Source organism: Acanthochromis polyacanthus, chromosome 19, assembly GCF_021347895.1.
Source record: "Acanthochromis polyacanthus isolate Apoly-LR-REF ecotype Palm Island chromosome 19, KAUST_Apoly_ChrSc, whole genome shotgun sequence".
Classification (NCBI taxonomy): domain Eukaryota; kingdom Metazoa; phylum Chordata; class Actinopteri; family Pomacentridae; genus Acanthochromis; species Acanthochromis polyacanthus.
The window spans coordinates 19,875,007-19,891,185 of NC_067131.1; the positions used below are offsets into that span (position 1 = coordinate 19,875,007).

General features: G+C 39.4%; 1 protein-coding gene across 3 annotated transcripts in view; it reads left to right on the forward strand.

Moving 5' to 3' along the window:
- The window catches only part of abcc3 (ATP-binding cassette, sub-family C (CFTR/MRP), member 3), a 78,146-nt gene that overhangs the window by 28,565 nt on the left and 33,402 nt on the right, over positions 1 to 16,179 (forward strand). For all 3 annotated transcript variants that reach the window (XM_051939862.1, XM_022218064.2, XM_051939861.1), the window contains exons 2-7: positions 1,103 to 1,279; positions 2,225 to 2,350; positions 7,585 to 7,722; positions 10,907 to 11,032; positions 12,156 to 12,217; positions 13,358 to 13,489. In XM_051939862.1, the coding sequence (XP_051795822.1) occupies positions 1,103 to 1,279; positions 2,225 to 2,350; positions 7,585 to 7,722; positions 10,907 to 11,032; positions 12,156 to 12,217; positions 13,358 to 13,489 (761 nt within the window). The remainder of the gene's footprint in view (positions 1 to 1,102; positions 1,280 to 2,224; positions 2,351 to 7,584; positions 7,723 to 10,906; positions 11,033 to 12,155; positions 12,218 to 13,357; positions 13,490 to 16,179) is intronic.

Sequence of the window (16,179 nt, forward strand, 5' to 3'; positions counted from 1 at the left end):
ATGAAAGTATGGCGACATCAGAAAGAAAGGGTAATTCACAAGTATATTTTAGGGATGAGTAAGTGTGTAATTTAGCATGCATAACACATATGTAATTGAAGACACATCAGCACAGTTGTCCGAATTATCCGGACAGTTGGCCAGACTAGCAAAACTTCGATTTGCCGTTCTGTTTAGAAAAACAGTTAATGCCACAGACATAATGGTATTAGCATTCCTTTACTTACAGGCAGTGACCAAAATGCATATTTTCTGTGAATTTAGACACTGAAATGCTTACCTTATCTCTTGAAAACCAAAGTAAAAATATCGGACAGTTGTTTTTGTTTTGTTTTTTGCCGCTTTCAGCCGCCTTGTACTTCTCTGTCTGTTTACTCGAACGTACACACAGAACCGGTGGCGGGGAGGGGGGATTTGAATGCCAACGCGCGATTGGTCGATGCGATCGTCCTATCAGAGGGGGGGAAAGTATGATTCCGGGCATCAGATTAGCGCGGGGGGTGAAAGATGTGAAAGATGATCAGGCGGCGGTGATTTGTCCGGAAAAGACTGAACAGGCAATGTGAGTGGTTTTCAAAAGAAAGGCCAGGTGACGCGAGTGGTCAGGAAAAGATGATTTGGGCGACGCGATTGGCCCCCCGTGTGCGGACAAGCGACCTCCAGGTACCGCCACAGCCACCCCAGTGTCAGACCATTTAGACCAAATCAAAGTGAAACTAATGTTACTGATTGAATATTCTCTGTAATAAATAATGCAAATGTTTAATAATCAGTTTTCTTATTTGTTTTCTATCAGCTGCAGTACCAGCAGTTTAAACAGACCAAACATTAAAACATATTTATGTGATTTACAACGCCCATGCTCCACCAAGGCAGTTATTTCTGTTGCACAGCATACTCACTTCAGCTTTTGATGCTGTAACGCCAAGCGCAGAGTCTGATTACTCGATTAATCGCCAGAATAATTGACAGAATACTCAGTTACTAAAATGATCAATAGCTGCAGCCCTACTGTCAATAGTAAGGTCCAGTTTGGGGTTATATCATAACAGATGAGGTCTGTAAACTAAAGCTCTGTTTTCCATCTCTTGTGTCTCTACAGGTAGCCAATGAGACGTTCCACACAGATCAGCCCAACCTCCCAGAGTGTTTTCAGCTCTCTGTCCTGTCATGGCTGCCAAGCATCTACCTGTGGGCTGTCAGCCCGATCTACCTCTTCTATCTCAAGAGGAACAACAAAGGGTACATCATGATGTCCATTATGAACAGGTTCAAAACGGTGAGAGGATATTCATTCATTCATTCATTCATTCATTCATAATTTTACTCATTTGTAGTAATATATGTTTTCAGTGTACAGTTCTCTCAGAAAAATCATTTGGGGATCAAAAAGCAGCACCACCTACGATAACATCAAGGTCGACCAATATTTTTAACAACCTTTAGAGATGTGCACACATTAAAGCATTTCTCATGAGATCAAATACAAACATTACTCATTCTGTTACGATAGATTAATTGATTTATATGCATTTTCTTAAACTTAATACGGATTATGTTGGTTTTCTACTGTTATCCTAAGGACTGTCTGCCCACATATGAATTAGTTAAATGGCTTATCTATTAGGACAAATGAGCAAAGAATGAGTAGTTCCCATTCATTCTTTATCTGTGCTAGGCAAAAACTATTTAAAAAATAACTTATACCTTCCAGGTCAATTTCATTTCTTGTTCTTTTCCATCCATCCGACAGCCAATTTCAGGGCTTGCCCTATAGCTATTTGAAGTGTCATATAACCAGGCTTGTGGCTTTCTCTTCTCTGCTTTGTAAAACTTTTGGATACATTGGTTGCACTGTTACCAGGTTTGTTAGTGTACGTGTTCATTTTGTGACACTGTTCTTCGAAGTAAGGTTAAAATATTAAATCTGGTCAAACTGTTTATGAGACAGCTGTTCGGACCAGTATCGGAGTGAATAATGTCTTAGTGTCATTCTCATGTATTCATTAAATTGACCAACAGAACAATCCCCAGAACTTAAATGACAACTTCAAATAAACATGGTTATTACTGTAGACAATGAGCAGAATGATTTCCAGAAATAGTCCAGTGCTATAAAGTTTAGATTGTTTCATCATCTCTTTTACTTTTTTTCTATTTTTATTATGTTTCATGTCTGTTTTTCCTCTCTGTGCCTCCCTTTGCCCTTCCTGTTTGCTCTCAGGTGTTTGGTTTGTTGCTGTGGATTGTGTGCTGGGCAGATCTCTTCTACACATTCCATGAGCTGCGGCAGGGACTCAGCCAGCCACCCATCTATTTTATCACTCCGCTGGTGCTCGGCATGACCATGGTGAGGAACACGTACCTTTTTTAAATTTACTTTTCAATAACTCGTGCTTGAGAGCAAAATTTGTTCAGCGTGCATCCTTTACTGTGGAATCACACAAATCAAATAATTACATTTTGAACACGTGCAAATACTGACTGATCCAAAACACAGGGTGAAGAGAGGCTGTCTGAGAACACGGTGATTAAAGATAAGGGTCACCGAGGCTGCACTGTAAAAATGACAGCGACACGTTACAGCGAATGCTGCCTCCACTGTTTTCAATGCAAATCTAGTGGGTGCTGATCCCAGAGGCAAAGGGATGGAGGGCAGCTGCCGCTCTCAAATGGCAGGATACTTATTTGAATGAATCAGTTAATCAACATTATAATTTTTTCATGTCAGCTTTTGGAAAAAATATTTTTTCACATGGGCAGGAAGTCTAACCTGAATGCTTTGGGGCTGTCTTTACTTACGTGTAGCTTCAACTACAAATCAAACCTTCCCTAAGTAGCAAATAACCAGTCAAGATCTGTTAACAAAATAAAAATGCCATTGTTATGTGTACGCCCACACACCGATGAAATGGACCTGCTCCCTCCTGGTGAGTAGCTAGCCATTTTAAACAATGTAACTATGCAGGACAGGTTGGAGAACGACAAGCAGTCATGAGCGCAGATGAGGAAGAGCTGGTCTAGAGAAAATAATAGGTGTTGGTCTTGTGGTCACACTTTGTCTTCAGAAAACACAATACAGATCAAAACCTCTTTAGCATTTTACTCATCTTAAACACAGTTATGTCACAGAGTATGCTAAATGCATGGCCAAGAAAAACAAGAAAAGACAGCACAAAACTGCATGCATAACACACAGTAGTCTAATCCACAATGTTTGCTCATGCTGCACCATGGGCTAGAACTATTTCATATGGAATGCAAAGACTGCAATGTTTAGGCTATTTGTTTTTTGATTTCTAGAAGCAATAAGAGATATGAAACAATCCTTGAATTGTAGTAAAAGAACTTTAGTAAAGAACACAACTGGACTTCTCACCTCCTTATAATATCGATATCACCCTGTACTACGCTCTAATGAATGCACATGACCCTGTGCCTCTGGTTTCAGAGTTTATAATGGTTCAACTTTTCAACTTGCCACTGTGGTTTGCTGTGTGGCCATGGTAACTACAGAAACTGCAGAGAGGGAAACAGTGCAGGAAAGTGATTTTACAGGTACTGAGATATTCATGTTAAACACCTTTTCACCAGCAAAAAACAGAAAGATCAATGAAAGAAAATGTCATAGAGCAGCATCAGTGTCAAAATCTGATTGACTGAACTGCAAACTACACATAGTTTTAATAAAAGGATTTTACCTCATTTGAAGCTAGTCAGTATTACAGTAGTGCTGTGATTTGAGCCACAAACCAAGAGTTGCAAAGGGAATGACAAGTGACTTGGGTGCTTTGTGTTGTCGAGTCACCTAATTAGTCTGTCAAATGTCTACAAATTGTAGAATTACTGAAAAAAGGTTCTAAAACCTGAAGATATTAAGTTGGCAACTTCATTTCCCCATCTGTGCACATGTAGTGACCTCACCAAAATAGTTCAGTGAATCTGTTTAAATTTATCTCACACCTTTGGTTTCCTTATAAAAAGATGATGTGAATAGCAATGAAAGCAGAATTCAAAGATGGGATTGTATTATGTTTTTCTATTGGTATGAAGTAATTGAGCTGAACTGCAAGGGTGAATGTAAAAACAGAAATCAAATATATTTTCATGGTCTCTGTCATGCTGCAGATTAATGTGCTTCCAGGCATCTAAATCATCATTGTTACCGTGCAAAGCTAGTGTTAGTACTTTCTACATATGTGAGTATGCCAGCCTCAGATAGGGCCAACGTGATGGAAATTTAATCATGTCTATCGGTGCCTAGTGCACATGCTTGACAGTAGTGTTTATACACGGAATATGTAGATACCACTTACTGTGCACGTATGGAAGTCTGAGTGGACTCCAGCAGACTGAAAAAGTAGCATCTAGCATCAACTATGTCTCCGTGGTGTCCGCAGCTGTCTGTGTGTGTGTTTCTGCGAGGCGGCATAACCAAGGCTGTTGGTCATGACATATCATTGTTTTACAAACGATTGCCACACCATCAAACAGTTTTTGCTATCCATCCATCCATTATCTACACACCGCTTAATCCTCATTAGGGTTGTGGTGGGGCTGGAGCCTATCCCAGCTGACTTAGGGTGAAGGCAGGGGACACCCCGTTCAGGTTACCAGTCTATCACAGGGCTAGATATACAGACAAACAATCACACTCACATTCAACTCTACGGAAAATTTATGATCACCAATAAACTGCAGCCTGTTTTTGGACTGTGGGAGGGTACTAGAGAACCTGGAGGAAACCCATGTGTGCACAGGGAGAACATACAAACTCCATGCAGAAAGATCCTGGGAAGGCCGGGACACCTGCTAACCACACATCCACTATGCTGCAGCAGTTGTTACTAGCTATTTCAAATGTAGTTAAAGCCAATTTTATCTGATGGTCACACTTGATAACTTGTTTGTTTTATTTAAAAGCAAAAAGCATTCTTGGCTTCTCCAGGAATTTATAGCAAGTACAACTTGTTTAAGCAGTAAGAAGCAGACTCATGCATTCAAGGGTTTATTTTTGAAACAAAAGGCCGATACTGTAAACCTAACCAGAGGCTGTGTAAACAGAAATACTTTGCATGATGAAACTGAATTAGTCTTCACAGGGGATATTCACTTGTTACAGCTGCTTAAGGGAGGCCAGGTCACTGTTAATATCCTGTGTAACAGGAAAGTGACATTTCTTTTCTTCTTAGCAATGGAATGTGTCATCACTTCTGTTGCTATTATTAGCATATAATTACTGTCAAGAGAAGTTCAGTGTAGATTAAACAACCAGTGTGGAAGCCTGAACTAACAGTAGCTCCTTTTCAAAACAGTAGGTCATGTTTTTTCTCAAATGAGAAGATTTGAACAAACGATTTTAGATTTTATGCTGTGGAACACAGTGTACTTGCTACAATAACATCATCAGAGGCTTTCCTATTAATAAGACAATTAGAGACATGAAATGCTTCAGTATCGCTACAGTCTAAACACAGACCTGCAGACTGCAGCATTTGCCAAATCTAAGAAGAGAGGAAGTACTGAGATGAAAGAGGTCACAGCAGCAGCAGAAAGTTTTGAGAGGGTACAGCTTACTTGTAAGTGAACTGAAAACTTGAGAGTCTTAAATCAGGTTGTGAATTAAAGCCGTAAAAAACGTGTGTTCTGAATTTGTCACACGACCAGAAAATGCGCTATTAACCACCTAGCCAATTTGAGTGCTAAAAAAATCTAAGTATATAAAATTTTATTTAAAAATAGTAAAAAAATTAACTGTTTTCTATTAAGGTCCTAGTCGAATGTTTCACACCAACCCAAATGAACTGTACCACGCAAAACAGACCTGATTTTATTACAGTGAAACAGGTTAGCTGTGATATCACAATCTGCAGATGATGATTATACAGGCCACTTGGATAAAGTGAGCACACAAGGCAGCCCAGCCCAAAAATCTCTAAACACAGAAATAATGAAAAACGTGTTGAATGGTCTAACTCTAAAATTCAGTAGTACACAATGCAAAGACTGTTCACCTAGTTTCAGCAGTTATTGTCTTGCAGGTCTAATGCGTTAGCAAACAAACCTCTGAACCTTCTCCAACTTTGTAATGGAACAAATCCTTCTGAGGTAACAGGCTGTGTGTGAGTAAAGATGATTCCTGATTTGTGAGACGTCAGTTGATCTACCAGTTTAATTAACTCAGACATATCTTGACACAGTAATAGTAGACTGACATAAACCTTTGTACAAATACAGTGGCAGGATGAATCACAATGATTCCTAGTGAAATACATTTGTGACTTTTTCCCTTGCAATAATTCCCAACATTAGCATGCTAACAGGCTATCTAAGACAGTAATCATGATAAACATGCTAAACAGTGTTAGCTTTGTGATTGTGAACATAATAGCACAGCCTCACAGAGCTGCTAGATTAGCTGTCGGCCCCTGGTATGGGTCCCAATTCAGTAGTGCTTAGTATTTCTATAATGCATATTGTACTGTCATAAATGTTCAAACATACTCTTAACACATGAAAACAAGCAACATTCTCTGTCCTTTGATGCTAACAAGAAATGACAGTGTGTGTGTTGTTGTACATCAGTCAAATTACGAGTTGGAGAATTGTTGCTTGGGCTGAACAGGTAATTGAAATATTTTCAAAATTGGAATTTGGCCAAATGCAATTTCAAAATTGTATGAGCTCCAGCTTTTTGATAAATGTAAAATGTCTCACAAAATTATACTCACAAATAAAGCTTTGTTGTGCTCCAGAGATACCCCAGCTATAAATCATGTCCTCCAGATGTAATGGAACATGTCTCTTTGGTCCAGACTGAAGCAAAAATCACATCATCATTTTTATATCGGTTTCAGTGGGGAAAAAAGAAACAAGAAAGCATTCCCACTGTAATTAACTCATATCACAATCGCAATATCTGTCAAGTTAACCTAGTAGCGTTCAACCTTATGTGCTACCAACTTTTCTCTGCAATGAGATTTGGATAGAGGAGACTAATTGAAATGCTTCACCTTTTTTGATTTGTTCTGTTTTCCAAGGTAATTTCTGGAACTGTCTTTTATGTTTTGCATTATATTTTAGGAGAACAGTTTGTCCATTGACAGCACACTCAGAAATGGCAATGTATGTTGTACAAATTCAGATTAATTTAGTCACTTTTTCAGTTTACATGAGCTTCAGACTCAAAAGTTGCTCTGAATTAGTATGGAGCATGAATATGGGACTCCTTGTTTGTTTAACAATACAGACCGTAATATTCTGTCAGAAGGATGTATTTTTTGGTGTCCCTATGTAATGCCAGCACAGCAAAAGCAACCAGATAGGGCAGCATACCTGAGAATAGTGTGTCCACAGTTTTCTAAAGGCTGTGCTGGCTTACTGATAATCCAGAAAAACTTTTGGAGCAGCTGTCTAACTCAGTGTTTGGTGGAGTAACAGTCGGCATGAAAGGCTGACCCAGTGGGACTGTGGTTTACCTCGCATGCCCTCAGTCATTCTGTGTTGGCTAATCTAACTCTCTCCTTCTTCCCCCCAATTTCCTTCTCCTCTCTCCTTGTAATATCCCCCTCCCTTCCCTCTCAGTTGTTGGCCACGTTTCTGATCCAGTTTGAGAGGTTACGTGGGGTTCAGTCCTCAGGGGTCCTTCTTATCTTCTGGTTCCTGTCTGTGCTGTGTGCCATCGTGCCTTTCCGCTCCAAGATCCTACAGGCCTCCAGTCAGGTGAGAATACGCCAGAACCCTAAATGCCTTTTACATGTCTGCCATCATCCTCACTGCCTGCTGCCACTTCATCTTCAACCCTCAAAGATATTCAACCTGTGTTATTCTTTCTCTTGTAATTTTTTTCCCCACTCCTTTGCCTCCTGAACTGTTTAGTGTTCTTGACGTTTAAGGGCACTTGATCAGTCAGGTTTGCTATGCCCTTCCCCCAGTCTTGTTGTTGTAGTAGTTAGTTTGGAGCTTACAGTGAGTGGATGTGCTGGAGGGGGTCACATCAGGTCACCGCTAAGCAGAAAGCAAAGTGGGAATAGTAGGCCTGTTGTTCATAGCATACTTATCTTACCTCCAGCGTGCGCAGCACACTAACAGAGCTGCAGCACACGGTAAACAAACGCTGCAGGCAGCAAGACAAGACAGTCTGTGTAGTTGATCTACAGAAAAATTTGTTTGCGCACCACAGACGCACTAAGATCAGCATTCAGTATAATGGAAGAAAATGCAATATATGTATTAGAAGCAGACCTATAGCACAAGGTAATCAAAATAAACACTTGGAGGCTGTAGCAGTACAGCTGTTGCTAAACACCACTGCCTAAGGTTATTACTTGACTAAGTGCTGGTAATTCTAGCTTTTATAACTGTGGGGCTTGAATGTACCGGAATTGCAAGAGTCCCAAATGACTCCCCCTGTCTTTTGAGAGCAAAGTGATTAGTCACCTACAAAATATTTCTGCGACTAAGGCTGAAAAGCAATGCTTTTTTTAACAGAAAGAATTACCTAAAATTCTTTAACAAATTTTCTATAATTTTTTTGAAAATATAGGAAATTTATTGCAGCAAGAAACATTACATTGAAGTGACTGCAGAGATAAGTGTAAATTAGAGCTTTACTCAACAATTTTGTTTATTTTCACAGTGGATCAATCTCTTTCACACTTTGAATATGTGAAAGAGATGATTGCCTACTTTGGGTTCTTACTACAGGTCTCCAGTCATAGTCGGCATCGGGGTTTTTTTGCTTTTATTTTTGAAGAAAAAAATCTAAAAAGATACTGTACATTGCCTGCCCGCAGTCCAACCAGCAGATTGAAAACAAAAGGTAGCAGTTAGTTCTTATATTGTTGTGAAACATGTTGGCATAAGTGCTTGTTTCTGCTGCAAAAGAGGTTAGAGGCTGTGTTAACATGCACGTAATAATTGGATTATGGTTAATAATCAGAGTAAATCTTGCCCCAATTAGCATGTTTACGTTGCTAGATATTCTGATTTATAACTAAAGGCCCCTCTGTGACCTTAGAAATTCTTTTTGGTCTTTCTGCCATTGTACCAGCATGATTTACCTCTGTCATTTTGTGGTAGCTTTGTTGTTGTAGAAGATTTGAAAAACAGATATTTTTTCAATTGTAAATAACAGTCCACTGAACTAGACACATGTGAAACACTAGTTATTATTATAGCCCCACACAGCTACAGTTAGACCTGACTGAGAGAAATCTTACTTCATATTTTTTGTGTTACTACATTAGACAGCACCTTTCTAGGCTCCAAGTATGTCAGAGTGCAAAAGGTGTGTCTGACTTTTACCACAGATTAGTTGCTTTTGTATTGCAGTCTGGAGACATGATGGATGGAATGGCATTTATTTGTAAAGTGTTATTTGGTAAGCTTGTGCTGCTATCGTCACATTGATCTAAAAATTAACCTTTGCTCAATTATGAGTCACAAAAGTAAAGCGATTTTAGGCTGTCAAGGGTGTAGCATTGATTCACAAATGCCTTCATTTGCTCACGTGAAAAAACATTCTGTGGGTGTGTTGGGAGTGTCGTCCTGAGAGCTTGAATGAATGAAAATTTTTAAACGACAGATACTGACAGACTGTTAGCATGGTTTTACTCTTGTTAGCTCTGCTGAGATTCATGCAAAATTCTACTTAGTCCTCTAGTCTTCTTTAGCCATGCAAGTAGCATTGCTGGAAGGATTCCAATGTTGGTGTGTCACAAAAATCTCAACTGGATTGCTATGAAATGTTACATAAACATTTGTTGTTCTTAGAGGGAAAAATTACTGTCTTTGTGACTAGATTTCCCGACTTATTATCCAGTGGTACCATGAAGCTGAGAGTTTAATTTGTGATTTTCAATGTCTTACACTGATGACTATTGGATGGCTAGCAGTGAAATAATATTGTTGCTGCATCTAAAGTCACCATCCACCTTCAGAGTTTATCTTTATGTGTAGTTTTAAATACCTGCAATTAACAAAGCAATTTATAATTTGTGAAGGATGCAGTTTAGGCTACATGTTATACAACACCAAGGGTTTAAACTGTTGTGTCAGTTGATAGCAAATTTTTGAAAGATGTCCATGAGATAATGACTATTTGCCTGATGAAGGTCTAGCACTGAAACATACACTCCTCTCCTAAGCACCTGCCTCATCATGGAACAACGTCCCATCACAAGTATTATATGTATTGCACTTGAATATTGAACTGAAGCTGAATCCAGTCACAAATCCAGTCACAATATCTATCAGAGTGGTCACATTATTTTCCCTGAATCTTTCAGCCCTGTTCGTAAATGTAGCATGTAGCTCAAAACTCTGCTTTCAACAGCGGTACAGGCCTGCTTGCATTGTTGTAGACTCTTAAGTGGTGTGACACCCACATTTTGAGGAACTTTAGTTTCACAATAATTATTGGGCAGGAAATTGCCCATAAATGTAAGTACATGTAAATTAAGTTTTCCCGGCAGGGCCAAAGCCCTGGAAGACAAAGCAAATTAGTCTGCTGATGTATTGAAAGCACAGCAATGTTAAACTCTGTCTGAGGGCTCCATCTCAAACTGCTCCATCCTTCAGAAAGTACTAACCCCTGAATAGGAACTTTTTAAAAACTCTTAATAGGTAGGGAATGTCCCTTTAGATCTATGAAGTTTTAATACCTGTGCCACAAATGCATTAATGTTATGTTTTTCCTTTCAGTGTGAAACAATGTCCATTTACGCATAGGTGTCATTTTAAAATACTAGTTAAAGCACTAAAAATGTGAAAAATAGCTCTATACATGATACACATTGCCTGATTTTACCTTATGTAAACCCACTATTGTGCTGCTTTTAACTAATTTCTACACTAACTCTCTGCATTTGGGAGTGACCGTGTGTGTCTCTGTTTCATGTTTCAGAGTGAAGTCACAGACAAGCTTCGATTCACCACGTTTTACTTCTACTTCGGTATGGTGGTCTGTGAGCTGATCCTGTGCTGCTTCAATGAGAAGCCTCCTCTTTTCTCCAATGTTGTCACTGATCCTGTGAGTCATACATTGTTCTACACTCTCCACTTCAAGTGGAAGATTGGAAGATCTTCACTTCATCCAGGAAGCATGTTTGTGTGTTCCTGAACATGTGAAGATCTTATATCCCTGTAGATATTGCATATTCACTGTTCTGAGTGGTTAGAAGTCTTGAGAATGCTCTGCAGCAGCTTCATGCTTGTTTAACCAGGTCACACTCTCTTTCACACACACACACACACACACACACACACACACACACACACACACACACACACACACACACACACACACACACACACACACACACACACACACACACACACACACACACACGTTTGTTTTTCTATACCGGTGGGGACTTACCATTGACTCCCATTCATATCTAACTCCTAACCCTTACCCTAACCCTAACCTTAACCATCACCAAATCAATGCCTAACCCTAAACAAACGTTTCTGCACTTTTACATTTTTTATTAACAACAATATGGCCAAGAAAACGGTGTTGCCACCCGTGGGGACCTCATTTTAGGTCCCCACCGTAAGACAAGTCCCCACCTTTATAGCAAATAGTCAGGTCAAAGTCCCCACCGGTATAGCAGAAACAAGTACACACACACACACATACACACACACACACACACACACACACACACATACACACACACACACACACACACACACTATGTTTTTCTATCATTGTGGGGACATACCATTGACTCCCATTCATATCTAACCCCTAACCCTTACCCTAACCCTAACCCAGACCAAAACAATGCCTAACCCTAAAGAAACGTTTTTGCACTTTTACTTTTTTCAGTAACAACAACATGGCCAAGAAAACAACTAAACTTGTGGGGATCGTCTTTCAACCAAAATGAGGTCCCCACAAATGACATTGTTTTTGCTTTTCCTAGTTGTGGGGACATTTGGTGGTCCCCACAAGTATAGCCAGCACCTGACCACACACACACACACACACACACACACACACACACACACACACACACACACACACACACACACACACACACACACACACACACACACGCACATTAGAATTCAGTTGCTGCTCACAGAAGTATCCTCGTTTAACCTGCCTGGCCTATTTTTCTGAACATTTTTCAATTTCTCCTCAGAATCCCTGCCCTGAATCCACTGCAGGTTTTCTCTCCAAATTGACGTTTTGGTGGTTTACAAGGTGGGCTCTCTTCCACTGCACCCAACTTCTTTCGACCCACACTTTGTTGTATATGTTTTGTTTTACTTTAGTAAATAAATTGTAATTACAGAGCATAGTATGATATGGAGCTTCAATCCGTTCAATCAATGTGAAGTGAATAATTACCTAGATATTTCATTTTAGATTTATTTTTCAAAAAATATGATTTCTGAGGTAACTTATCGTACAACTAAATCTTATTTTATGTAGCAGACATTGCTGTTAGTTAGAGCAACAAGAAAGACAAAGAAATTCTAAATAGCCAGTAAGTTGTTAGTTCTGTAATAAATTCAAAACACAGACATTTCTCTCTGACTAACTTCCTCACTACCTTAACAAGGCTAGACCAGCAACCTAAATATCAAATATGACACACAATATCTAACTGGTCTATTTTGCTAGCTTGAATTGTTTTGCAATGTGAGAAGCTAGTGTTAGCTGCCAGCTCAGGTGACCACAGTAACATACTGTATTTTTGCTCCTCTCAGAGTTGTGTCTTACTATGAGGAACATGTTTAAAAATCAAATCACTGTCAAAGTAATGCTGAATTAACTAGCTAGCTGCTGCTGTTCATGCAAGCGGCATAGTGAACGATTTGTGGATTTATGCCTTGGTAATTAGTGGAAACAAATGGAACCAGATTTGAGATGATTAGCAGTTCTCCTCCGTGGTTCTTTTATTATCTATTTATGATACTTTTCATTCCTACAACAAACTGTTCTTGTTTTTCTGGTGGGAGCACAGCATCTTCATTCTCTTTTGCACTGTAAGCCAATCTTCCACTTGAGCTAGACAATACATCAAGCCAATTTCCGGTGAAATCTAATCCAGTAGTTCATAATGATGATTAGCAAATCCAGGAAACTTGATTAAGGTTTTTTTGTGGAGAGCAATTCTTACTAAGATGCCTCTTAGATAAAGGATTTTAGTTACAGAATCACATTTTGATATATCAATGAAGCACACACAGGGGATAGAAGAAATCGTACTGAAGGAAGTCCAAAATATGGTCTAACAACTATTTAGGTAATGTCTCATTTGTTTACAGTAATTACACTTGTTAGTGTTGAATTGCTTAATGTACCAGATTGAATTAAACTGCTGTTTCTCTCTCTCAGTCTGGCCATTAAAGGCTACAAAATGCCCCTAGAATCCAAAGATCTGTGGTCTCTGAATCACCGTGACACCTCCAAAGTGATGGTGCCCAAACTGCTCAAAGAGTGGGAGAAGGAGCAGGCCAAGGCCAAGAGGTATGTTTGTCAAAAAGAAGGTTGGAGGAATGGTTAAAGAATTGTTGATTTCTGAAATACATGGTATAGAAGACATGTTTTCCAATGTCTCTGTGTCACTCATTTGAAAGTTTGGTATCACAATGTATGAAATTGGAAAAAGTCTCTGTGATCGCACACTAAAACAGCAGGATATTTGGAGAAACCAGGGTAAAGCTGGAGACCGGAGAACTATTATGACCTGGACATTTTGAAATCGGCAGTTGGTCTATCATCAGATCTATTCACTACCACGTTTTAAACCTAAATTAGATTATTACGCTGCCAAGGAATGTAACAGTTATGTGACGATCGCCGTACGTTTGTCTGTGCGCAACATTACTCAAAAACGGAACAACGGATTTGGATGAAATTTTCAAGGAAAGTCAGAAATGACACAAAGACCAAGTGATTAGATTTTGGCAATGATGCAGCGTATAATCTGGATCCACGGATTTGTTAAAGATTCTTGTATCATTGCAAGATAGCGGCACAGCGTCAATGTAACTATGACAACAAGTCGCATGATTGCGATCCTACTACAAATCGACCACTGCGGACTTGTCCATCAGAAATCATACAACTGAGCAGACTTGGCGAAGCACTGCGCACTCTGAGTGCTTTTCTTGTTCTAAATGTGTTACTAACATGTGACACTTAATGAGCGACAAGGCTCCTTAGTGGGAGCGCTCCATTTTCCCTTTGTTGTGGGAAGGGTTCTGCATACACCCCCTGTTAAAAGTTTTAGGGCACTTTCTCATTCAAATAAAGTAGAACTTGTCCTACAACCTTTGACACGGGGTGTATCTACCAAATTTGGTACACATATGCAGCACATCAGGCTGAACAAAAAAGTCAGTGACAGCCACATTCCAAACCCAACAGGAAGTGAGCTATTTTACGTTGAATGTCAGATTTTGCCCATTTTTCATTTTGTTCTAGAGTGAACTCCTCCTAGGGGGAAACTCTAATTCACCTCAAATTCGGCCAGTACATACAGGAGGCCTTAATGATCTAAAGTTATTAAAATCTTTTTCCAAAGTCAAAGGGCATGTCTGTGGCGGCCTCTGGAATTTTGATCATTCGCCATGAAATTTCAAATGCTGTGTAAATGCCCTGAACATGCTCCAATCTGCCTGAAACTTTACATGTATGATCAGAGTCCTGTCCTGATCACATCCATATGATGAAATACACCCCCTGTCAAAAGTTGTAGGACAGGTTCTACTTTATTTGAATGAGACAGTGTCCTAAAACTTTTGACAGGGGGTGTATATACACATAATTGTATGTTAATTTCACATATTTGTATGTTAATTTAAGTCTCAGTTTGACTCAGAATTTGGTTTAAATTGTCTTGGAGACAAAAAGGAAACTATGACTTATTTCATGTCTCAGCACTCTTGCCGAAACGATTGTGTTTTCGTAGGCCCCAGTATCCTGTTATGAAGCTTATCCCAGTTTTGATTGTATTGGAAATGCAGTGTTTACAAGAAGCACAGATAAATCTGGTTTTAAACATCCTGGCATACATGATAACTACCAGTATCCTAGTTACTCATGATTGTATAGGTCCCTGTGATGTTGACAACACAAATCGATAACTTAACCTGTCATTTCCGTTTTTACTAACCCAGCCTTAAACTACCTGGAGTGTGTCTATTGAAAGTGAGGCAGCCTTAACTGTTAGGTGGCTTCTCCTTATTACCAGCAAAGGGGATGTGAGATGTCCTCTACTTTGTCAGGCTGTCACTGCCACTAAGTAGGACAGAACTGGGATGAAGATTTGCAGCTGTTACTGGTAAGGATAGATCATAATGAAATCCTAACACATCAAATGGAGATAAAATTTACATTTGAGTAGGTCATTGCTCCTACTGAGGATATAGATCTTTTTAAACAGATCACAATTATGTAGTTGTTTTTTTTTAAAAAGGCACATTCATTTCCTATAACAGCTCGGCATTATAGTTTTCAGCATTTGTTGAGAACTATGAATGAATACACATTAGGTGCCTTATTTAGTATTTAGTGCAACATTACGTTGTATGTAGACTTGAATAATAATAAACTACAGTGTGTGTGTTCCTGGTTATGAAAGAACTAGGGCTGGACCTGAATACCCGAATGTCCTAATATTCGAATATTCGGCCATGATGGTGAATATTAATATTAATTTTGAGATCCGAATATTTGGATTATTTTTTGCATTACAAACACAGAGTCTGAAAATCGTTATGGACTCAGACATTGCTTTTTCAATGAAACAGCCCCTCCTCTCACTTCCTTGTCAGACTAGAAAAAGGAAAGGAAGTTGTCTTAGAGGGCAGGGCTCTTTGTGCTTGTGCGTGCGTGCGTGCGTGCGTGCGTGCGTGCGTGCGTGCGTGCGTGTGGTTGTAGGTTCACTCTGTTTTTGCACAAGTGAAACCATGAGCATGTGTTTTGTAACCTTAGCAGCAGAGTAGCAACTTACAACTGCTACTACTGCTGCTATTTATTGCAGGAAAGAGCTAAGGGAAACTTCTCAAAGAAAAGATCAAAGAGAAAATGAAAACCTTCACACACATAAACTGCAGTCATGTCAGCGTCATGTTGAAAGACGATCAGCACACATCAGAGAGAGCATATGAAATATTCTGCACTCTTTTGTAGCATTGCTGCTCTGATGTGCT